This window comes from Biomphalaria glabrata, chromosome 8 (genome assembly GCF_947242115.1).
Source record: "Biomphalaria glabrata chromosome 8, xgBioGlab47.1, whole genome shotgun sequence".
Classification (NCBI taxonomy): Eukaryota; Metazoa; Mollusca; class Gastropoda; family Planorbidae; genus Biomphalaria; species Biomphalaria glabrata.
Window position 1 is genome coordinate 14564461 of NC_074718.1, and position 24278 is coordinate 14588738.

At 35.6% G+C, this 24278-nt stretch overlaps 1 protein-coding gene across 1 annotated transcript; it reads right to left on the bottom strand.

Moving 5' to 3' along the window:
* Positions 1-104: 104 nt before the first annotated feature.
* LOC106054640 (A-kinase anchor protein 17A-like) lies at positions 105-17834 on the bottom strand. The gene is made up of 11 exons (XM_056037509.1): positions 17544-17834; positions 13820-14011; positions 12955-13125; positions 11879-12157; positions 11091-11267; positions 10528-10676; positions 9641-9881; positions 9143-9295; positions 7876-7958; positions 5200-5607; positions 105-4884 (listed from the first exon to the last, which is right to left on the bottom strand). Exons 2-11 carry the CDS (start codon positions 13979-13981, stop codon positions 2964-2966), a joined length of 3744 nt encoding a protein of 1247 aa, XP_055893484.1. The 5' UTR covers positions 13982-14011; positions 17544-17834; the 3' UTR covers positions 105-2963.
* Positions 17835-24278: the final 6444 nt, after the last annotated feature.

The following is a 24278-nucleotide window of genomic DNA, read 5'->3' on the forward strand; positions in this document are numbered from 1 at the left end:
AATATAATGCATCATAACATAAGCAAACACAGTTCTCAATTTATCATTGATTAAGTTAAAATTAACAATTTTAAATTCTTTTAAAAATAAAACAAAGATATTAATACTGGAACAATCATCTTTATTCCAAGAAATTCATGTAATTTTTTTTTACAAAAAAAAATAATATATCAAGCAGATCTTGTAACAGCATTCACACACGAAAAGCATTTTTACTTGAACCAGATAGGGGAAGGGGAGATCAAATGTACATAAATATATACAGTACTAAATACACACACACACACTATGCCTGCTGAACTAAGACATTTCTAGTACTCATGAATGACAAGAATGCATTTCACAGACCAACAGCATATTTAATGAAGACATTCATAGTTATTGCTCCTTTTGGCAAACCTTTTATGCTAATTTAAAAAAACAATGAGCACACTATTTACAAACTAACAAAAAACATTCTTAACAAAATGTTGAACTGTTTGATACCCGGTATTGCTAAATGTAGCAGATTGTTAAAAAAAAAAGTTGGCAAAAATCTCAAACCAAGTATAGCCAAACAATTTTGTTTGTCCATGGAACGATACCAGTTCTGCCAAAGCTGGCAATGAAATCAGCTACTAGACTGTTTGACTAACCATCACTGTACATGAGTACATGCATCAATGATGAATTTTATTTGAATCTCAGATAGTAGGAAACATTTTATGTCAGTGCAGTAGAATTTAAAAGGAATACCTAAAGTTAATGTTTAATATGGTACCAAGCATAACAAAAGTAATTACAAGTATTTAAGTAAATTTGGTGGCTAAATATGGCCCCCAATTCTGTCCCAATTTTATAAATGCATCAAAGTGCTCAGCTAAAATGACAAAGTGAATGTCCTCAAGACACAAGTTGGTTACAACTTGCAATTGTAAGATATACTGGTATTAGAATAATCTGAACTCAATAGAATCATCTGAACTCATGGTAGCTTTCAAAATGAGGTATACAGACTAGTCACATGCAGTTCATAATAAAGATTATATGAACTTTTCTTCCATTTGTTTAGTGCAATAACAAAGGTGGCCACCTGCATCACAGCAATAGTGGCCGTCTGTATTGACAAGGATGACTTTCTGCATTACAAAAGCACCTAAGATATGTCTTATTATTTCGAGTGAATTGAATCCTGTCTCCTTCTACACAATATATCACAGATGGCATGTGACAGTTTCGTAATATAAAATACATCCATTCAAGAAAAGACAAAGATTATGAAACAAAAAAAAAAACAAAAAAAGTTTTGTTATATCAAAATTCATCCCAATTAATTAGAAATAGAGAAGTTGTAAATGATTTTTTTTTAAATAGTTTTATATAGCACAACTTTCAAGCTTATAACATGCTCAGAGCGCTATGGCCCAAACTCGTGTGGACTGAGGGGGGGGGGCGCTGGTCAATGCTGAACCTCAAGCCCCCTTGATAGGTAGCCAAGTCAAGCTCAAGTGTACTTAGCATCTTGGCCACACATCCCACATGTGGCCAATTTATTACCACAGCCCTTAGGAAACTTACTTAAAAACAACCAGGATCTTTATCTAAAAACTTTGCTATAACAAGTGCTGACTTTACAGAGGGCGTGGAAGCTTTTCCAAATGAATTCATGACAAAGTAGTTGCTAGATATTACAGATTTCTTAAAATGTGTAAACAAACTAAATAGTTATCACAATGAAAAGTGAACATTTCATCAACTAATGTGGAACATTTACAACCAAGACTTAGGGTATTAGTGCCTTCTTTGTGGAACATTTATAACCAAGGCTAAATTTAGCTTTCACACACATCAAATGCATGCTTAAGTCATACAAGGATGTAAACAGTTTATAAAAATACAAAGGCTTCAGTTGGCTGAAAAATGGTTAAGAAAAATAGCTTGTTAAACAAGCTAGACAGTATCTAGATATTGAGGGAATAAAACTACTATGTCATTAAGCCAACAAAAAATTATTTCAGGACAGCCACAATAACAATTCTAAAAATTAGATTAAAAAAAGAAAGTGAATTCAGATCTGGACATGTTGATGGTAGTGTGATCAGTTAGGTGACCCTTTGATCATTATAGACAAAAGTTTTGGGGGATTCAAAGACGAATAAAAAGCCACTAGAAGGGAATCAATATTAGAGCTCATCATCTGAATGGCACTAACCATTGTTTAGTATACAGTCCTGAATATATGAAACTAGTTGAATGACAATGGGACTGAACGTACATGTAAAATTCTGCAATTTCTTTTTTTTTTTAATCTTCTGACTCAAAGTGTATGTTATTTTATAATGTAAAATTTATTATCTAAGAAAAAAAAATGTCTTTTTTAAATACCTTCAAGTAAAAAGATTTAAAAACCAGAGATAACACTTAATAGAGAAGTACACAAGCAGGGAATTGAATGGGGCCATAGTTTACAATTGACGTGTAGGACGTAATCATCATCTTTTTTGAAGTAACGTCTGTATTATATAAGATAAGAAGTAGTGCACGTAGTATGGATGTGATTGGTCTCACATCAGAAGTTGCAAAGGAAAAGATCTCCAGACATAAGATGCCATAGACTGCAAGTAGTATTGAAATGGTTTCATTCTGGGCTTTGGCACCAATAAGTGAACAACTTGTGATATATTGTGCAACAAGTTTTAAAACACAACCCGACCAAACTCTTTGAGTTTTGGAACACACATTAAGGACTAGGAAAGCATCAGTGTACCACCAAATCAGTTTTGATAGGATATATTACATAGCAACAAACTACAAAGGCTATCTTTGCTTCACTATGTTTGTCAAGAAAGAATTATCACTTGTTCTGTCCAAAATTTGTTTTTTTTTTAGCTTATCATGGAATATCCTTCTTTTAGACAGTCACATTGTTTCTTCACCTAATGTAACTGATTCTTTAGAGCTGAATGAATAGACAGGCAAGTAAATTATTGATCCAACATTTGTTCCATTACAGGGTCATCGTATTTACTACTGCTGTCTGAAAAGTCTGTAAATGTTTCCTCTACATTATCTGTTTCATTATTTTTACTTTTATTTCTTTTATCTGTACTAACACCTCTCCTTTTTTCTTTGCTGCTGCTTCTATCCTTTTTTCTTTCTAGCTTCTCATCACTTTTTCTGCTTCTGTCTTGACCTGGTTCTGTCCTTTTATCCTTTCGTTGGCTGTCATCTGACTTCCTATCCTTACTTTGGCTTCTGTTGCTGTTTTTATCTCTTACTTTTCCATCATTACCTTTTTTATCATCAACTTTTTCTGACTTCCTGCTGCGTCTGTCTGTTGACTCATTCTTACTTTTATCATCTATTCTTTCAGACTTATCTCTACTTCTACTTTTATCTGAAACTTTGTCTGTTTTTCTGTCCTTACTTCTGCTATTGTCTTGTTTTCTGTCCTTACTCCTGGTACTGTCTCTACTTTCTTCCTGCCTGTCTTTGCTTCTTTCATACCTATCTTGACTTCTTTCCTGCCTATCTATACTTCTGCTCCTATCCTCAGTTCTTTCCTGCCTGTCTTTGCTTCTGTCTTCATTCTTTTCTTGTCTTTCCTTACTTTTGCTTCTGCCATTACTTCTGCTCCTCTCTTTGCTTCTGTTCCTAACTTTATTTCTGCTCCTATTTTTGCTTCCACTTTTATCTCTACTTCTGCTCAAATCTCTGCTTCTGTCTCTACTCTTGCTTCTGCTTCTATCTGTACTTCTACTCTTATCTCTACTTCCACTCCTGTCTCTACTTCTGCTTCTACTCTTATCTCTACTTCTGCTTCTATCTTTACTTCTGCTCCTATCTTTACTTCTGCTTCTATCTTTACTTCTGCTCCTATCTTTACTTCTGCTTCCACTCCTGTCTCTACTTCTGCTTCTATCTTTACTTCTGCTCCTATCTTTACTTCTACTGCGATCTCTACTCTTATCCCTGCTACTACTCCTATGCCTGTCTCTACTATCATCACTTCTGCTCCTGCGCCTACTTCTACTTCTGTCTCTACTGTAATCACTGTCATCACTTCTGTGGCTGCTCCTGCTTCTTTCTCTGCTGCTACCACTTCTGCTGCGGCTGTGCCTGCTTCTCCTCCTAGAGCTCTTCTCATGGCCCCTACGCCTCTGCCTGTCCCTCCTGCTTCCCCTAAAGCTGTCTCTCTTGTCCCCAAAATGAGGCATTGGTGGAGGAGGTACTTGAAGAGGCTGAGCATACCTGCCTGTCATGTCTCTTAACTGATTCCCCATGCCCAGGAACTGGTTGTATTTGCGAAGGTAGCTTTTGTTGAAAACATTCAGCCCTCCACGAAACCCTGGGGGTGGCAATGGCAGCCTCATCCCTCTCATGCTATTTGGGCCACCACGCATCAGCATCGGCGGCATGCCACGTGGGCCTCTACCTCTCATTGGGAATGGTGGGCGGAAAGGCATGGGAAAGGGAGGCAGATGGAACATCATTGGGTGAGGGCCAGGTGGCAGGGGCATCATGCCAGGAGGCATAAGTCCACCTCTCAAAAGTCTTTTGGGTCTGTGCCCCACGCGAATGTCCCCTGGCTCACTGCTCTTACTTCTTCCTCTGCTGTAGGACCTGCTCCGCTCCCTGCTGTAGGACCTGCTTGCTTCTCTACTGTAAGACCTGCTCCGCTCTCTACTCCTGCTCCTTTCTTTATTGGTACTCTTTTCTCTCTCACTTCCTACATTCCTATCAGCCTTTCTGCCTCGCACCATCCCCCTTTTAGATCCCCTTCCTCTTCCTCTGCCCCGAGCTGCTTTTGGTACAGGGCTGTCCAAATAGTCGCCTGGTTCTCTCCAAGCCCGCATTCGGTTGGCATTAAGGACCCTTTCCATCACACTACTTGTACCTCCAACCCTAAAGAATAAACAACAAAAATAGTTAAATATCTGCTTTTTCTAATAAATATACATTCTAGATTTTACATGGTGTAAAGAAACTAGAAATGGGGACTAGTTGGTGGAATATATAACAGTTTACAATTCATATAGTATTATTGGACACTCAGAATGAGCTAGATCAATGTTAATGTTTTATTTTCTTCCAAAATATTAATTTAATTGAATGCGATTGACATTAACGAAAATTGGGTAAAAGAGATTTTAAGTAATCTTCCTCTTTTTTTTTTTTTTTGCACAGTAAGATTTAATTAATGTATATATTTTTTTTTACCTTTTAACATTTTTCTTGTCCCCCTCTACAAAGTCAGCACTCTCAATGTCCATGTCTTCACTGTCCTCCTCCTCATCCATCTCCTCACTTTCTGAGGATGAATCCTGAGAGAAAGACGAAGAAGCCGCCTCTTCCAGCTTAGATGGCTTGATTTTCTGACCTTTGGGGCCAGCCTTCTTGGTTACAGCAGGTTTAGATGTGGTCTTCATGATGATACGTTTTGTAGTCGGAGCCTTCTTTTTGACTGGGCTATTGTCTTCTGTACTTGCACTGGTTGAGCCAGTCTCTTGGGTGTTGATATCGTCAGTCAGTTGGTTTGCCAAGTTCTTCTTCTTTTTAGTAGCACCACTGACCTCTTTCTTCATGATGACAGCACTTTTGAGTTTACCTGTTCCAGCTAGTTTCTTTCTGTAACAATAAAAATAAAAGGAAGATTATAATCAATTAAAATTGTGCCAATGTACCTAAAAAAAAATTAATAAATTTCATAAATTTGTCATGTCATTGGAGTTTCAATATTAGGACATGGACCTAATTTGCATAAACTGCTTGACTACCAAACTGAGGGAACTTGAGTTTAAATCCTGACAATTTTAACTAAATCTGATATGTAAGCACTCAAATGTAGCAGGAAATCCTCCTTGCAGATACTCACGCTAATTCCTCACAAAAAAATATGCGATGGGTGCACCCTAACAAGCTAAAGTAGCATGGAGACTTATAAAAAAAAAAGGTATTGTAATAAAAATAACATAAATTAATCTCGACAATAATTTAGCAAATAGTAAGGTGCTTTCTTATGTAAAAAAAAAAAATTATTTGGTTGCAACAGACCAACTTGTCAATTGACACCTGAGCAAGTGATTTTTTTTATTTGAAGTGTGACAAAGACTGAAAAAAAAACAACAAATCAGTCAACACACAAATATAACTCAAATCCATATTGTTAGTAAATCTAGCTCTTAATCCTTAATAATAAGTAAACACATCAAGCCTGGCTTGAAATCTCCTAGGCTAGTTTACATTGAAGAGTTAGAGATCCGCAGCGCAATCAGACAGCAAATGTGCAGGACCTGACAGCATCCTGATTGAGCCTAAAGGCAGACATTGATACCATCATAAAGCTTCTCTACTCACACTTCTGCAAGATATAGAAAAAATAAGTGCCACCAGAGTGAAAGGAAGGTTTCCTCATCAAACTTCTCAAGAAAGGTGACATTAGTTCCTGCTGCAACTACAGAGGAATTATGCTGCTGTCAATTACAGGAAAAGTGTTTAACTGCATCTTTCTGAACCTAATGAAAGATGTAAATCCACAACACTGAGACCAACAAGCCATATCATGCACTGATCAGATTGATATGCTATTAACATTATTCTGGAACAGTCCATGGAATGGAACTCTCCTCTCTATGTCAGTTTTATAGGCTATAAGAGGCGATTTGACAGCCAAGGACAGAAAGACCATCTGAAAACTGCTGAGACACTATGGAGCGCCTGAAAAAATTGCAAACATCATCAGGAATTCATATGAAGGGATGACTTGCAAAATAGTACATGGCAGACTACTGACACATTGGAGTCACAGGAGTGAGATAAGGCTGTTTACTCTCTCCCTTCATTTTCCTGCTAGCCATAGATTGGGTCATGAAGACACTGTGGAAACAGCTAGTCGACCTTGACTTTGCAGATGACCTGGCTCTCTCTCACACACAACACCAGATCCAGGAAAAGATAATCACTGTTGAGGACAATTAGACTGGGTCTTACCATAAACAGAAGCTGTTCAAGATGAAGGTTTACAACAACTAACCCATTACAGTCCAAAGTGAGGCACTGGAAGAAGTGGAAAGTATCCTGGACAACCATAGAGAAACAGATGCAGATGTCAGAACTTGCATTGGTAAAGCTTGAGCAGCCTTCCATCAGCTGAAGAACACCTGGGGATCTAGGAAAATAATCCCCACCACTAAGATCAGGCTCTTTAACACCAATGCTATGCTACTTTATGGAGCAGAGACCTGGAGAACCACCGTCCCCACCATGAAAAAAGCTAGGTATTCATCAATACCTACTTCTGAAAGATTCTTACAATCCGCTGGCTAGACAAGATGTCGATTATGGAACTGTGGCAAAGCACAAAGCAGAAACCCAGTGAAGTAGGTATACTTCTGAGATGCTTGAAATGGATACGGTCTAAGCCTTGACAAGCCTGCATCCAACATTAAAAGGCAACCCCCCAGGAAAGAGGAAGAGAGGACCCATGAATACATGATGTTATGATTTGGAAGCAGATGAGAGAAGTGGGGACAGTTGGAGAGACTAGCCCAGAACAAAGATGACTGGAGGAAGCTGGTTGGTGGCATATGCCCCAGATCAGGCAGAGATGAGTTAACATTGTTTTCAGAAGTGAAATAATTATAGGGCCCTCAAAATTTCCGAAAAATCTAACCCTAAATTTTTAAAATTAATAGCAAACAATCTGCTTGAACGTTGAGGTTATATGCTTTATATTCTGGTATCAGGTGTAACTCAGGTGTAACTCTTTATCCAAAAAAAAAAAAATATTAAAAAAAAAAAAAAAATTAACTCGTAAAACAAAAAAAAAAGTGGCATTAAATTATATGCTATAAATGAGACTGCATCTGGCCACTGATAGATACAAATTCTGTTTACCTTAATTCCTCTCTTTGTTTTTCCTGAAGTTGCTCCTCCTTAGCTTTAAAATTCTTTAAAATTTTCTCACGAAGCTCATGCTCCTAAAAAAAAAAGATAAACCATAAATAGATTTTTTTTACAAGCAGAATATAAAAAATCCTTTTTTTTAAAAAAAAAAAAGCTTATCTTAAAGGGAAGAACTCCATCCTTAAAAATAAATGTACCAATACTGTAAAAGTTATTTCCTTAATTGATCAACAAAATAAATAATTACCAATAATTAATTGACTGAGGATTTTTTTATATTGAAACAAGTTTTGTTTGGTACAATAAATAATTGTTAAAAGTATCAACTTGATCGGAGAATGTGTGAGGGAGAAAATAGAGTCAACAACTATTTAAGGTGACTAAATCCAACAAAATTAGCCATATCTGTGAAAACTGAATTATTAGTTTCCCTTGTTGCTATTAAACAAAATAACGAATTACCAGAAATTAAATATCCAATTGGTGACTTTTTTTTTAATTCAATTATGTCTTATCTATGTCAAAAAATAATTGTGTGGTGTGAAGTTTTTACCAGCAAGACAGTGAGTTGATAAAAGCTTTGTAAAAAGTAAAGTAAAGATTACTCCTGCTTTGTATGTATACATGGCACCACGATTTGGAAGCAGATGCAAAGCATATGGCAAGACATGGGGACAATTGGAGAGACTCGCCCAGAGCCGAGATGCCTGGAGGAAGCTGGTTGGTGGCCTATGCCCCAGAATGGACCACAGGCAGAGATGAGATGAGGTATGTATGCCATTGTTATTTATTTTGGCAAAACATCTTTAGCCCAATCTTAAGTAAAAACATTATTTTATTAAACTAATTACTCCTTTTCAGAGTCATCAAAATAAAAAATTCTTGTATGTTGAATTACTCTAGATTTCGCAAGCCAGAACAGAAGTAATTTACATCCTTTTGTTTTAAAAGAAACTTGACGACAAAGAGCAATATTTTTAGGTTCTAGCAGTCAAAACATTAAGTAATAGTGAATTCCCAAAACTAACTAGCATATTTATTTTTGGTACGAAAATCAATGTGTGACATAAATCCAACATCCTGAACTAACTTAAGGAGCTTGACCTTTAAGTTAAAGTGCATCTTGAGGCAATATGAATATTGAACAAATGACAAACTGAGTAATGCACAAAAGCTGTGTCCAAAAACTGGTTTACACAAAAAAAAAGGGAAATTTTAAAAAAAAAGGGGGGGGGGGGGGGGCAACAAATGTTCTAACCTGCTGTTGAAGCTTCAGCTTCTTAAACTTCTTTTCCTCTTCTTTCTTCATTTCATCCTCCAGCTGTTTCTTCTTGGCATCCTCCACCTGCTGTTTTCTCTCTTCTTCTAATTCTTTCTCTTTTATCTCTAAATATTTTTTCACTCTAAGAACCTGTATTTAGATAAGCATGAATAACAAATCAGCATTACGTTTTTTTTTTTATTTCAAGAAAAAAGTATTAGTTCATTTACACACAGAAATAATTAGGTACAGAAGAAGATTTGTATCAAAATAATATAATACTGTCAATAAAATACCATAAAATGTATTATTTCAAAATCTAAAATCCATAAGGCACGTGAAAACAAGTTTTACAAGGGTATTAGGTGCCTAACAAAAAAAGTTCATCCAGAAGACTCCAACTTTCTTCCATTAAGAGAGTTTATAGAAACACTTGTTAGTTTTGTTTTAATAAAAAAAATATTTTTTTAAGTGTTAAATGTCTGGCTTTGGTACCTTTATACGCTCAAATAACTCAGACAACAGACGGAGAGATTCTAGCTTTCTCTGAGCAATTAAAAACCTGCGCTCTTCAAGGGCTATTTTGTACTGCATTCTTTCTTCCTCTTCCCTTTGTTTCTTCTCAATTTTCTTTCTTCTTCTCTTCTCTTCCCTCTCTTTCCTTCTCTCTTCTTTCCGCTGAAGTTTTTCTTGTCTTTTACGCTCTTTTTCCCTCTCTTCCTCCTCTTTCTTTCGCCTATTGGAAGATGAAACATTCAAAATAGTTAGCTTCTTAGCTTATTTTAAAAAAAAAGACGTTACTTCAAAAAAGAAGATAATTATGTCCCATGCGTGTTCCCATTTCATGCATGTTAATCAATTACTTAAATTCTGCCAAGTCATTGGTTATCCTGGCTAACTCAGGCAACCCATTCCATGCTCCAAATAGTTAATTTGGAAATGTGTGTAAATATTTAATCAATCAAAGTTACAAAAAAAAAAAAGCATTCTTCTCTCTCTGTACATGAAATGAATCTGATTTTTATGTGTTGGTCTTGCAACATTGTGATTTAAATATTTATAAATTCTGGTTAACAAGTGTGGCATAAAAAACAACAATTTGTTCTGATTTAATCTAATGAAATGATATATTTAAATTATACTTGACTTGTAAGTTTTAGTGGTTTGTTAAAAAAAAAAAAAGAAGATTATTACATCCTAGTCCAAATATCCTGAAGGATGGCAATGATTACCATCATGTGGGGTTCAAACTAAGGACCATGGTGACTACAATTCAAAGTACAAACCACACAGCCATACAATACTCCCCAACTTTTCATTCATAAGCTGAAAGTTTTCTACATTTCATTTAAAAAAGGAAGAAATTTCAAATGAAAACTCACCTTTCTTCCTCTTTTCTCCTTTCTTCTTCTTCTCTTTCTCTTCTAGCTCTCTCCAATCGTTCTCTCTCTAGTGCTTCTAGTTTTTCTCTTTCTATCCTACGCCTCCTGATATTTTTCTCAGACAAGTGTTTGGTTTTGTCAAAATCCACCTGTATGTAATCAATAGATTTAAATAATTTTGTTTAGACACAAACTCTACAGAAGTAACAGTGATCAGCTTTGTAATGTTTTAATTTTCAATCAAAAGTATCATTTGATAGCATCTCATTATTTTTTCATCTTTATTGTCCGATTGAGTAAATAACTTCTTTAATCATAGCCCATACATTGTAAGCCAATAAAAACTAGTGAAGGTATTGCCCATTCTAATGTACAGAACAATGGTAATTTTCTTGTAATTATTTAGCATTGAGTGAATGCCAAAAGAATTAGCTGTCATCAGACTTAGAATAAACTAATTCCCAACTAAGGAGGTACAACATAAAGTTGAAAAACATTATATTCTATTTCTATGTGAAGCCAGAGCTTGGCAAAATAAAAACCTTTTTCAAATGTTTTCTTACTTTGATGATTGCTGTGAGAGCTTTATCTTCTCCTTTGTACAAGAGCTTCATCCCCCTAAGCGAGTCCATAGCCTTCACAAAACTGATATAATCCATATACTGTATGTAACACTCAAACGTCAAGTCTTGTCCATAAGAAAATGTCTGGATGGAACTTTTCTTTAAATTAGCACAGATCTGAAAACATTTTTCAGAGCAAAGTAATAAATGAGGAATTTAAGAGAGGAGGGTCAAGAAAATTATCAGTAGGTTAATAAACTTCTTGGCAGCCAAACTGACTATCTCGGGGTCTAATTTTAAGAATTGTTTTATTACTGTAACTCAATCTGGCACCTAAAAGGAATAGCTTATAAATAGATATACTACATGAAAAACATAAGTGATCCTGCTTATAGACTCAGTCTCATTCAAACACATGCCAAATGCAAGGAGTGAGTGTTAGCAGTACTATGACTGTTTTTTCACCAAGAAACAGACATATCAACGCTTGTTTTATTTTAGCAATTCCTAAGAATAAAACAATCCATAATCATAAAATCGTGTTTTGTTTCATAAAACAAGTTATGTAACCGTGAAAGGATATTCATCCCAAGTTTCATCACAATTAACTCAATGCTGTTGATTTCTATATCAAAATACAGACATTACTAATTGCTTAATACATATTAGATTATATCACTAATGTAATTCAGTAGCTACACATTTTAAGTAGTGAGTATTTAAAAGAACTGAAAGAAAATGGATCACAAAAAAAAAAAAAGATACAAATAGTAAATAATTTATCTTACCTCCTTTCGATAGGGATCAAGCATTGGAATGTCTATGCACCTAATTTCACCAAATGTTTGAAAGACAGAACGTACAACTGCCTCGTTTGGTTTTAATTCCTTACTGTTGAGATCCTTGTCTGAATGCCTGGCAGCAAACCATATAGTTGGTAAATCCTTCAAGTGGACGGTGTCAGGGCGCTCTCCTGGCTTCATTTCATTCATATTTTTAGCATCTCTGAAATAAGAGTCCCAGTCATGCCGAGTTGGGAAACTGACCTTGGCTTCAGCTGCTCGAACCTATAAATATAGCAGGAAAAAAATTACACCACTTCATTTATTACCATCTGGAAATTTGAGCTTATTGAGTAACATCTCAAACAAGAAAAAAAATCTGTATGCCTCAAAAAAAAAAAAAAAAAAAAAAAAAAGATCTTTATTCTTCATTGCTCTCCTATTCCCCTATTTTTCTTAAAGACAAAATAGGATTTTAAAAAATTAGATTTCATTTATTAGATAGATTTTGTATCTGTTTCTTAATCATATTTGCTACAATCCATTGTCCTTGATAATTTCTCAGTGTCAGGGGCAGATGTGCCGAGAGTGAATGTGAATGCTAGTTTGGTATGAAAGAGTTTCTATATAACATAATACGCATGATTTTTTTAACGTGGCGTTTTTCATTGTATGAGAGAGAGAAATTGGTAGTTCTGAGAGTGGAATAGAACATGTGTGTTGTTGCTGTCATTGAGTCTTTTTTTTTTTTAATATTTAAGTTCTTATTTTCATATATATAGTTGGAGTTTTTGTTGAGTTTATTCAATAGTAATGTTTGTATATTATCGATCTGCAGTGTCATAGTATTATAAAGTGCCCCTTTGAGCCCAGAAAATAATTTAGTTACAAAATGTATTTCCTACAGTGCTAAACAACTGTGTGTTGAGGGTAAGGTGATTCAGAAACATGCATGATTAGAGTAGACAGTCTATTGGAGATTCCCATCTTTGACGGATAACAATAAATAGTCAACTATCTTTGTGTAAGTGTAGGCTTTCATAATATTATTTACTCAAATTACCAAAAAAAAATGCACAGACCTTAAGTATTTCAGTGAATCCACTCAGCTTGATAGTCTTTCCATCTAATTTTAGAATTATGTTGTGAATTCTACTTTTGTTTTCTATTTCACCTTCCAGTCGTATAAATTCTAGAGTACTTTTGAATATTTTCAGGGTTAAGAACACTTCAGGTCTGACCATGTGTTTCACCTGAAGAAAAAAAATGCAATGATCTTAAAAAATGTCAATGTATACTGCAATATTTTTAATATAGTCATACACATGTAGTACTTTTTTTTTTTACACAGATATCTGAAAATTAGTATTGAGGTTTCATATCCACTAAGGGATTGAATTTTTTTTTTTGAAGTTTCACATTTCTATCATCTGCTTCAATTTATTTTGGGTATTTCTTTCATAGCAGTCTTATTTTACCAATTTGTTGTTGAAAAATGTATTTTACCAATTTGTTGTTGAAAAATGTCTGACAGATATGTGATTCTTCTAAAAACAACAAGATCATTAAAATATGTTGTCAGATCTGGATATTGCATGTCCTTATATATTAAAATGAGGAGGTGCAGTAAAGCGATAAAGCGTTTGGCTTCCGAACTGGGGTTCCAATCCTGGTAAAGATTGTGATTTTTTTTGGCGGGGGGGGGGGGGAGGGGGGGGGAATCTTCGTGCAATCCTATAAACAGGAAGCAAGAGAACTAAATCTTTGCAAAATATGTTTAAAAATGACTGATCACATTTACTCAACTGATAACCTCAAATCCTCAAAATAGACCCCTAGGTTGAGAACCTCTGTAATGAAATTCAAACAATAGATCATAAGAAAAGAACATATAGTTTCGTATATAGAATATTAATGTTTGTTTGAAAAGGAAATACATAGTGTTACCTTTTCCATAACTTCCCAATTAGAAATAGTCTTTCCAGCTGTTTTTAATTGTGGTAGTTGAACACAAATATTAACTTTTGCAACTGGCTTCAAGAAAAGCCCTTGAGATTCAAACAGCTCAACAGCCTCAGAAGTATCTGTACACACTGTGGTATTGGCCATTGTAATGTTAAATGGCTCTGTTTCTCAAACCTATACAAACCAAAACAAGTCATGATGTTCAACAGTTTTAGAGTGAGCTATATGCTGTAAGTTGTTACTTGGATTATTTATTTATAATATAAAGCAGAGAGTAAGGCGTATTTATGTATGTATGTCCCTTATAGAAATCAAAACCGTTTGACCAATCTTGATAAAACTAAAATGTTCCTTGGATACTAACTGGAAAATTAACATATTATATAATAAAGTAGCCCTAAAACACACTTAAAACCGTCAAAAAAAAAAAAAAAAAAAAAAGTTGCCCAACTCTGTGAAAGTATTATAATTTCATGGCTCTAGGTCTTATAGCCATGTTTACATGAGACAAGACCGAAAGGTCACGCATGCACATAGCTGGAAATCTTAAGAAGGCTAGATCTACTCTTCGCAAAGATAGTTTTATTTACTTTAACACATGAACATACAAGATATAGTCCATTCATTTCATTATTTAATTAAACTAACCTTCAAATTTTTGTTTCAAAAGCATTTTAAATAAATGTTCCCTAATGCTGTGAATGTATCCATCCTGACATACAAATAACCATTCATGATATCAGCGTGCGCTTCTTAAATTAGAGACTACTGAAAGGTCACGCATGAACATTACAGAAAATCTCGCAAAGGCTAGATCTACTCTTCTCAAAGATAGTTTTTTACTTTAACACATGAACATACAAAATATAGTCTATTAGATTCATTTCATTATTTAATCAAATCAACCTTCAAATTTGTGTTTCAAAAACATTTTTACATAAATATGTTCACTATATCTGCGAAATGTGACTTTAGCCATGCTGACATACATTTTAATAGTCCCATTCACGTGTCGCGCACACTAAACATGACATGTGTAAACGCACTGATTGGACAGCCTACATGAGGCTCTATATAGGGTACATAAGTATACTAACATACACAAATTAATAAGCTTATTTCACTCTCATAGTAGTAGATCTACATGTATTATAATAGTATCTAGACTCTAGATCTAAATCTAAATATATATAGAGACCTACAAGCAAATGTTTTTATTAAAAAAAAATGGATTTAGGTCGATTAGCTATTTTGATAGCTACATTTATGCATTCCATTTAATTTTAATGTTTCCAAAACACTCTCAGTGCTTATATCAGTGATATGCATAATATTAAGACCTAAGGGATAACATGGACTGCTTTAATGTCTTTCAAAAAAAATCTCAAAAACTTAATCTTGGTCTTCTTTGCCCCAGAATTATGGGATCATGCTGGATAGTTTTCCTGCACTGTCATAAATAATGTCAACCTAAAACATAATTATTCTGCAACAGCTTATATGTAAATTAAGCAGACAGTGGACAATGTTAAGTCATATTTTTAAGGGTAGCTTTTGGTAGCTCCTGCTGATACATGGATATAATATATAATATATATGTTCTTTAGTTCTACTCTGGAGTGTGTAATTTTCATACCATTGAAAAATAGTTTCTCATTTTACTCATTTGGCTATTTCTTTTGGTAAACTGGGAGTTAAGAACTCAGAACACAATAGTTTGAAGGGGGTTCAAGACATATCGAGACCATTCGGTATGTATTGTGTCACTTTTATAACTACAGTAACAAATAATCCAGGATTTGCAGTTTGTCTTGTGCAGAAAAGTACAGATGGGGGTAACACTCAAATAAGCAACCCAATTAACACAGGCAAAAGCCCAACAATATAAAAGTACTTGATGCTGATGAACGATGTTGAACAAGAATGAAGGGAACTGTTGAACATCATTTCAGAAGCTATAGCCTACTGTACTCTAAAGCCGCCAAAAGTCTTCTGTGTTTAAATCCTAGTCTCATTTTTTTTAATAATTATGTCACTGTCTCTAAGTCAAAACTTTCTCTTTCCATGAAAAAAAAATTGTTCGTGCCTAATTCCTAATCATTTCATAGCAACTCCTATATGGTCACCGGTTGTTAAGCTCCTCCGCGCTGTGTCTGGCGCATATAAATATAGACGGGGGTAATACTTAAAAAGAGCAAACCAATTAATACAGGCGTAAGGCTAACAATATAAAAGTACTTGATGATGAATGATATCAATCAAGAAGTTTAATACATAATGAAAGGAACCTTTGAATGTCCTATTATCTAAACATGTACTTCAAAAATTAAAGCTGACCTTACGCTCTAAAGTAGTCTAAGCTGCCAAAAAAATTGTGTGTTTACTTTAAATCCTAGTCTCATTTTTTAATAATCATGTCACTGCCTCGTTTTACATTTATATACTGTGTATTTAAGTTTATTTACATGTTAATGTTGTGTGTGAGTTTTGTTTCTTTTCTTGTTCATGTCAATGAAACAGAGTTGTAACTTAAACATCAGTGTTGTAATTAAATCATATTTGATAATATTACCCCTCTTAAGTTTCCCTTTTTATGAAAAAAAACTAACTTTTCACACCAAATTCCTGATTGTGTCATTACAATTTAATAATCACAAAGTAAAAGTTAATAGTCTAAGAATGAGTTACAACTTAGATCTCTATAATTTTAATTTTATACTATATATATCATCTAGATGACTAAATCTAGATTTATTTAAATCTATAGTATATTATAATGACTAGATTTATATAATGATAATCTACCCTTTGGCCTTTCACTCACTTTTAACTTATACAGGTGTCTAAAGTTTTACTAAACTGAAATGACTAAATAAAGATAATGTCAAAGACTAAAAAATTACTAAATTGGATCTAATACTAATTGAGAACGATGAAGAAGAAGAAGGATCTAATACTATAGAATAGATATTCTAAGATATCTAGAGTCTAGAATATATATATATATATATATATATATATATATATATATTCTAGATATCTAGTTCTAGATACTTAGCACTATTGTATCTCTATAAAAACTATATTAGAATATTAGATAATAAGCAATAATAACTGTCAATATAGTCAACATAGACATAGATTTATCTCTACTAGATCTAGATTACTATAGTACTATAGTATAGATAATAGTCTACTAGTACTACCTACTGCTCTACAGACTACATTCTACATCTAGACTTGACAAAAGACTAGTCAGTCACTAGTCTAGTCTAAGTCTAGTTTTACTAGAGTGTCACTAGAGTCAAGTAGAGTAGAAAATTAAAATTAATGTTAAGGCAAGGCAGTAGAAGTCAGAAGTTAAACACTAAAGTTGACTAAAGAGTAAAGTGTAAAGACATTATTAGTCTTAGTTAGACTTAGTGTCTACTCTAAACTTTACTCTAAAGTCTAAAGTCAGTAAAGTCCTTAAAAGTCTAAACTTCTAAACACTAAAACAGTCATTAAGTTAATGATTAACTTAAGTTAACAGTCTATCATAGTCTATGACGAGTAAGACTCAGTAAGTCAGTAAGAGTAAGAGATCGCATACTCATTTGCATTACTATCTTATCTACTACTCATAGACTCTGTCTCTATCATTTAGTATCATAGATTCATCATAGTCGTCATAGAGTTAGACTAGTTAGAGAAGAGTCACACTCACAGACTTCACTGTATGAAGTTCACACTTATCACACTACTATTCACAGAGTCAGAGTGCTTTACTAAACTTTACTTTGATACTTTATAATTAGTCTATTAGTCTAGAGATATCTAGAAAATCTAGATATAAATGAAACAGTCTATATAGATCTATAAAGGGTAATATCCTATACAGATCTAGAGTAGTAGAGTCTATACTGAAATATAGATTCTAGTCTAGATCTAGATTTATATCTTCTAGATCTACATATGATCTATTCATTCAGTCTGAAAAGTTATCCGTAATAATTGCAAGAACCACAACCTGCAGTATACAAAATTGGTTTCCTATTTCCGTTTCCGTTATGCCCATTCTACGAAGGTGTTTTTAGTTGTTGTTTTTTTTTAAGTTCCCATCAGGGAAGCTGAAATCTAGATTTAGATGAGATAAAGAACAAAAAGACCCTTAATAGCATGACACTCTATGCTAAAATAAGGTGACCAGAAGTCATTACTTAGGCAGGACAATCACGTCTGTCATGCTTTTCATAAAATGTTTGGCCAATGCCCAGCTTTCATCAGAAAGGTCGATCAAATCATCAATGTCCCGATTTTATTTCAAAATTTGATTTAGCGCATCACCTTTCAATTAATAACTTCAAAAGTTACCGCCTTTCGGAGTTTCCTTCGTTATCCCTATTTCATGTATGCATATGCTTCGCTCAGTTCGCGGACTCCTGTGTTTGAGGCATCCTACCTTGTCAGAAACTTACCTTAAGATATCTCATGTCTAAATCCATCCATTGCCTTTCGAGACAAAAGGAGCCATATATATATATATATATATATATAAATCACTGTGACTTCAAGCAAAGTTCCAGTTTATTAAAAAAAAATGGCAAGAAAAATCAATACAGTGGAGTTTTCTGTCACTAATGGTGGATGCAGTGATTCGACAACGTATGCTTTCTAATGAATCGTACTGAAAGATGTTCAATCTACGGTAAAAGTGTCAGAAAATCTACAATTATTAGAGTTAAAACTTACTCGTTTGCAGATCAAAGATAATGAGTTACTAGACAAATTGTACTTTGTGGTAAAGTTTGCTTCCTCAGACAAGATATCTGATTGGAAGACAAGAAGATAATGGGCGAATGTTAGTAGACAAATCACACTATTTGTATACGAATTCTTTACTTGTATTAATAATATATACTAATTATTTATATTTTTATTTTAAATTTTTAGAATATGCCGCCGCCCTCTAGTATGTTGACCTATTTGCTGGGTGGGGGCGACTGTATAAATCCTCCCGACCCTCCCCCACCGCCCCTAACTCTTCGATTTGGGAAATCAGTTTGTTAACAGAATTAGTTAAATATATAGCCTATGCGCAAGGGCGGACTGGCTATATTGGCATTCGGGCAAATGCCCGGTGGGCCGGTACCTAAATGGGTTCTTGGGGTTCACCCCCCCCCCGAAATGAAATCCCCCCCGAGGCAGTTTTGAGTTAAAAACCCTCTACCAGGGGGTTTTAAGATTTAAAAAAAAACCTATCAGTGGGTTTTGAGATACAAATCCCTCTACTAGGGGGCTTTGAGTTTAAAACCCCTTACCAGAGGTTTTTGTAGTTAAATCCCCCTCTGCTATAAAACAAAACAAAAAAATGCAAACAACAATCCCCAAATTCCAACAGCACAGTTGAGGAAGATTTTGATTTTAAAACCCCCTCCAAAATTTACGATAAACCCCATCTTCAATATAAAAAAAAGCAAATTACACACTCAAAATTCTATGAGCGTAGCCAAAGGGGTTTTGAGTTTTAACCCCCCCCCCCTCCAGTTGGGGTTTGAAGCTAAAAAGTACCTCTTCAATATAAAAAAAAAAGCAAATTACACACTATACAATCTATGAGCGTAGCCAAAAGGGTTTTGAGTTTAAACCCCCCTCCTCCAGATGGCTTTTTCTTTAAAGTTTAAAACCCCCTCCAGATGGTTTTGAGTTTAAAATTCCCCTACAGAGCGTTTAGAGTTGAAAACCTCTCCCTTCAATATTATTTTAAAGCAAACTACAGTCACCAAATTCTATGATCGTAGCTAAATGGGGTTTTGAATTAAAAACAAAACAAAAAAAAAACTCCAGAAATTTCTTAGTTTAAAACCCCTCAACAGATGATTTGACGAAAAAACTTTCCTTTTCGATATAAAATATAAAGCGAATTACAGGCATGTAATTCCAAGAGCGTAGTCAAGAAAGGTTACAAATTTCTACCAGTGGCTTGGGCTCCATTAATACATGTGAATAGTCTTCTGCCGAAATTGAAAATCATTAAATGTGTCTCAACAAAGATGGCTAAGACAGATTTTAGGAGTCAGTCATAGAGATCGGGTCTAAATCAAAGAAATCAAATGCCGAACTAGGAGACGAATCCTTAGTAAGGTTGTGACAGAGCGTAGCATGAGGTTTTGCGGGACATGTTCTCCGACAAAATGAATTACGCAAAAAAAGAGTTGCGGAAACAGCTTGCCGGAAAATGTGCCGAACGGCGCGAGAGGGTCTAAGTTAATAAGAATAGCACATTAGGTTTTTGAAATAAAGCTTTTTAATAGCAAGATAATGCACTGTAGATACCTCAGAATATGCAATTTGTTGGCTTTCAATACCAGAAATAGTGCTCGGCGGCGGGGCTTCGCCCCGCGCTGGTGGAGCGCTGCGAACTCCCCCAGACACCCTTGCTAGCAAGGGCGGGGAGTCTACAATAAACAATAAACGTCTTCCGAAAGGGTCAGAATGTAATAAAGATTAATTATGTACACACACACACACATTTAAATATATATATATATATGATATTTTTCCGCGGGGGGGGGGGGGTCGGGGGAATCCTCCCCCCAAAACCATCCCCGAAGAAAAATCCTGGCTACGCCCATGATATAAGCTACTTATTGATATTTTAACCAATCTTTATATTATGTCGCTCCCCTTCTGCGGTACGTTGGCCAATTCAGTGGGAGGGGGGAGCGGTCCAATTTTTCAGCAAAATCATAGTTTGTGAACAAAATTAGTTAAAAATCTATATTATATAGTTTTTATATTACACACTCCCCACATTAGGTTTTTGAAATAAAGCTTTTTAATAGCAAGATAATGCACTGTAGATACCTCAGAATATGCAATTTGTTGGCTTTCAATACCAGAAATAGTGCTCGGCGGCGGGGCTTCGCCCCGCGCTGGTGGAGCGCTGCGAACTCCCCCAGACACCCTTGCTAGCAAGGGCGGGGAGTCTACAATAAACAATAAACGTCTTCCGAAAGGGTCAGAATGTAATAAAGATTAATTATGTACACACACACACACATTTAAATATATATATATATATGATATTTTTCCGCGGGGGGGGGGGGGGGGGTCGGGGGAATCCTCCCCCCAAAACCATCCCCGAAGAAAAATCCTGGCTACGCCCATGATATAAGCTACTTATTGATATTTTAACCAATCTTTATATTATGTCGCTCCCCTTCTGCGGTACGTTGGCCAATTCAGTGGGAGGGGGGAGCGGTCCAATTTTTCAGCAAAATCATAGTTTGTGAACAAAATTAGTTAAAAATCTATATTATATAGTTTTTATATTACACACTCCCCACATTAGGTTTTTGAAATAAAGCTTTTTAATAGCAAGATAATGCACTGTAGATACCTCAGAATATGCAATTTGTTGGCTTTCAATACCAGAAATAGTGCTCGGCGGCGGGGCTTCGCCCCGCGCTGGTGGAGCGCTGCGAACTCCCCCAGACACCCTTGCTAGCAAGGGCGGGGAGTCTACAATAAACAATAAACGTCTTCCGAAATGGTCAGAATGTAATAAAGATTAATTATGTACACACACACACACACATTTAAATATATATATATATATATGATATTTTTCCCTCCTGAAGAAAAATCCTGGCTACGCCCATGATATAAGCTACTTATTGATATTTTAACCAATCTTTATATTATGTCGCTCCCCTTCTGCGGTACGTTGGCCAATTCAGTGGGAGGGGGGAGCGGTCCAATTTTTCAGCAAAATCAGTTTGTGAACAAAATTAGTTACAAATCTATATTATATAGTTTTTATATTACATCACTACCCACAGCTATTTTGGTCGATTCGGTGGTGTGGGGAGGGGGAGGGGTAACTACTGCTCTCCCCACCTTAATCCTGTTAGTGGGGGGTGGGGCGGGCGGTCCAATTTTTATTCAAAAGTCAGTTTGTGAATAAAATAGTCGAATATCTATTTAATATAAGCTCTTTTAGTTAGTGGAACCCATTTGTATATTATGTCGCACCAAACTCTAATAATCTCAAATTAAATCATCAGTAAATATAAAATAAAAGAGCATGGTCGGTACCAGAAGGGAACGTGGGAAGGGCAATAGATAGAATCGCCCCCCCCCCCCCCCCCCACCGGACAGACCAATACGTTTTCTTTTGTATTTGAGTTTTAGTAAAGAAATTAGGGTTTGGAAAAAAAATCGCCCCCCCCCCCCTCACTGAAAAGTTCTGGAGCCGCTAGTCCTGGGAGGAATCCGACAGAGCACGTAGTGTTTGTCTGGCAGCACATGCTTCACCCAGATCGCGACGATCCGTGGTGGCGGTTAAGGAGGTCAGAACAAGCAATTATTGCGCAGTGTAGGGCAGAACACTGTCCTGTTGGGGCATACTTTGCTCGGTTCCGCCCGAACTATGACTCACGATGCCGTCATTGTGGAGAGAGCGTCGAAACAGTGTCGCACGTCTTGTACGAGTGTCACCAGCTCCGTGAGCTAAGGGGGAACGTGTCTGAGCAGTCACTCGACTTGTATGGTAGCTACGAGGCATTTCGCCGAACGGCCCAGTTTCTTGCCAGAGCACTAGGGGAGGATTGAGTCTTTCCTGCTCTGATTTTTCAATAGGAGTTCATCTCAGAAGCCGATAGAGATTTAAGGGGACTAAACCCAACAAATTTAGCCATACCAGTGAATACTGATGAATTAGTTTCCGTTGATGCTATCAAACAAAATAATTAATAATGACCAGTATTGTTTAAAAATTGTATTGTTTCATGTCTTGTCTATCAAGTTTCAACTAGATACGAAAATGGGTGTAGGAGACATACACACTTTTTACCAGACAGACAGATAGAGTGAATTGATAAAAGATTTGTAAAAAATGCAGAGCTTTACCGTGGTTTCCTACAAAACGTCAAGCCTAAAGTAGATTCAGTTGATTGTAGGCCTACAAAACGTCAAGCCTAAAGTAGATTCAGTTGACAGTAGGCCTACAAAGTGCGAGTCACGCCAAAATAAAAACTGTTATACATTAATCTTAACTTTGGAACGATGATAAATTCGTACACGTGTTCGTTATCCAAATTGGCAAAATAAACGAAAACTTGATCTTAGTCTAATTAATTTTACATGCAAGCTTATTTTATTATTAGTCCTAATAGCATACTGTTATGAGAAATATTGTAAAAAAAAAAAAAAAACGCCTTCGCGCCCCCTTTTGTCAGCCCATCGAAATCCGTGAGTAAAATGTATTCAATGTTGACCTTTACGAATGACGAGTGTGATCTGTAGGCAAACATAGAACTAAAACTGTATGGCCATATCACAATGTCCTTAGGGCCCGCAAAGAACTAAAACTGTATGGCCATATCACAATGTCCTTAGGGCCCGCAAAGAACTAAAACTGTATGGCCATATCACAATGTCCTTAGGGCCCGCAAAGAACTAAAACTGTATGGCCATATCACAATGTCCTTAGGGCTCGTAATTAACTAAACTGTATGGCCATATCACAATGTTCTTAGGGCTCGCAAAGAACTAAAACTGTATGGCCATATCACAATGCCCTTAGGGCTCGCAAAGAACTAAAACTGTATGGCCATATCACAATGCCCTTAGGGCTCGCAAAGAACTAAAACTGTATGGCCATATCACAATGCCCTTAGGGCTCGCAAAGAACTTCCTTCAGGGAACAGTACTGGGGGGGGGGGAAGTAGAAGAGGCAGCCAGGGAAATTGATGGGAAGACAATATTAAAGAATGGACGAGTTTTCCATTCAATGATATGCTTTTCAAGGCAAAAGACAGAGGAATGGAGAAAGACGGTCGACAGATCAGTTGTGGCATCCCCAACGGTTCAACAGACCAAGGGACATGTGAAGGTGAGCTGTAGGCCTACGCGTATTTGGTTTAATAATAATTTTAGAAAAATAAAGTGTTCAGAAAGAAAGAATGTTTTGTTTTTTTTATATTCATTGAATTTGGTAGATCACGGGTAGATATACTGCACATTTTAGTCAACAAAAGTTATAAAGCAAATTAAGAAACGAAAGAATTACAATGACTATTAATTTTTAAAACATTCTCAGAGGTACAAAAAAAAAAAAAAAAAAAAAAAGCAATTGAACATTTACAGGAAATTTTGTTATTGACCCCATTTTGGAGCTCTATAGTTTAGACTGAAAAGACGACTATGTAACTTTTTAACCACATTGACATTTACATTACGTCAGAAACAGAGCGTTGTTACCAGCACGGTGATTACATCAGAAATAGCGCGCATAGCTACACAGTCTTCGATACAACAAAAATAAATTAGCCTAGTTTATAATTTCGCCTGATACGTATGTATTTTCGTTTTGTTATAGAATTATAAGTCAGTCTTACAAAGTTATGCAGATAAAAAAAACGTACCGCTATGGGAGTAATGGGACAAAAACAAACAA

Bases quoted from the DNA above. Each gene is read 5' to 3' on its own strand.
- LOC106054640 (XM_056037509.1), bottom strand. From the start codon at position 13,981: ATGGCCAATACCACAGTGTGTACAGATACTTCTGAGGCTGTTGAGCTG. The intron at 12,158-12,954 runs GTCTGTGCATTT...CTATATTTATAG, and splicing joins GATTCACTGAAATACTTAAG to GTTCGAGCAGCTGAAGCCAA. The intron at 4,885-5,199 runs GTAAAAAAAAAT...TTTATTCTTTAG, and splicing joins GACAAGAAAAATGTTAAAAG to GGTTGGAGGTACAAGTAGTG.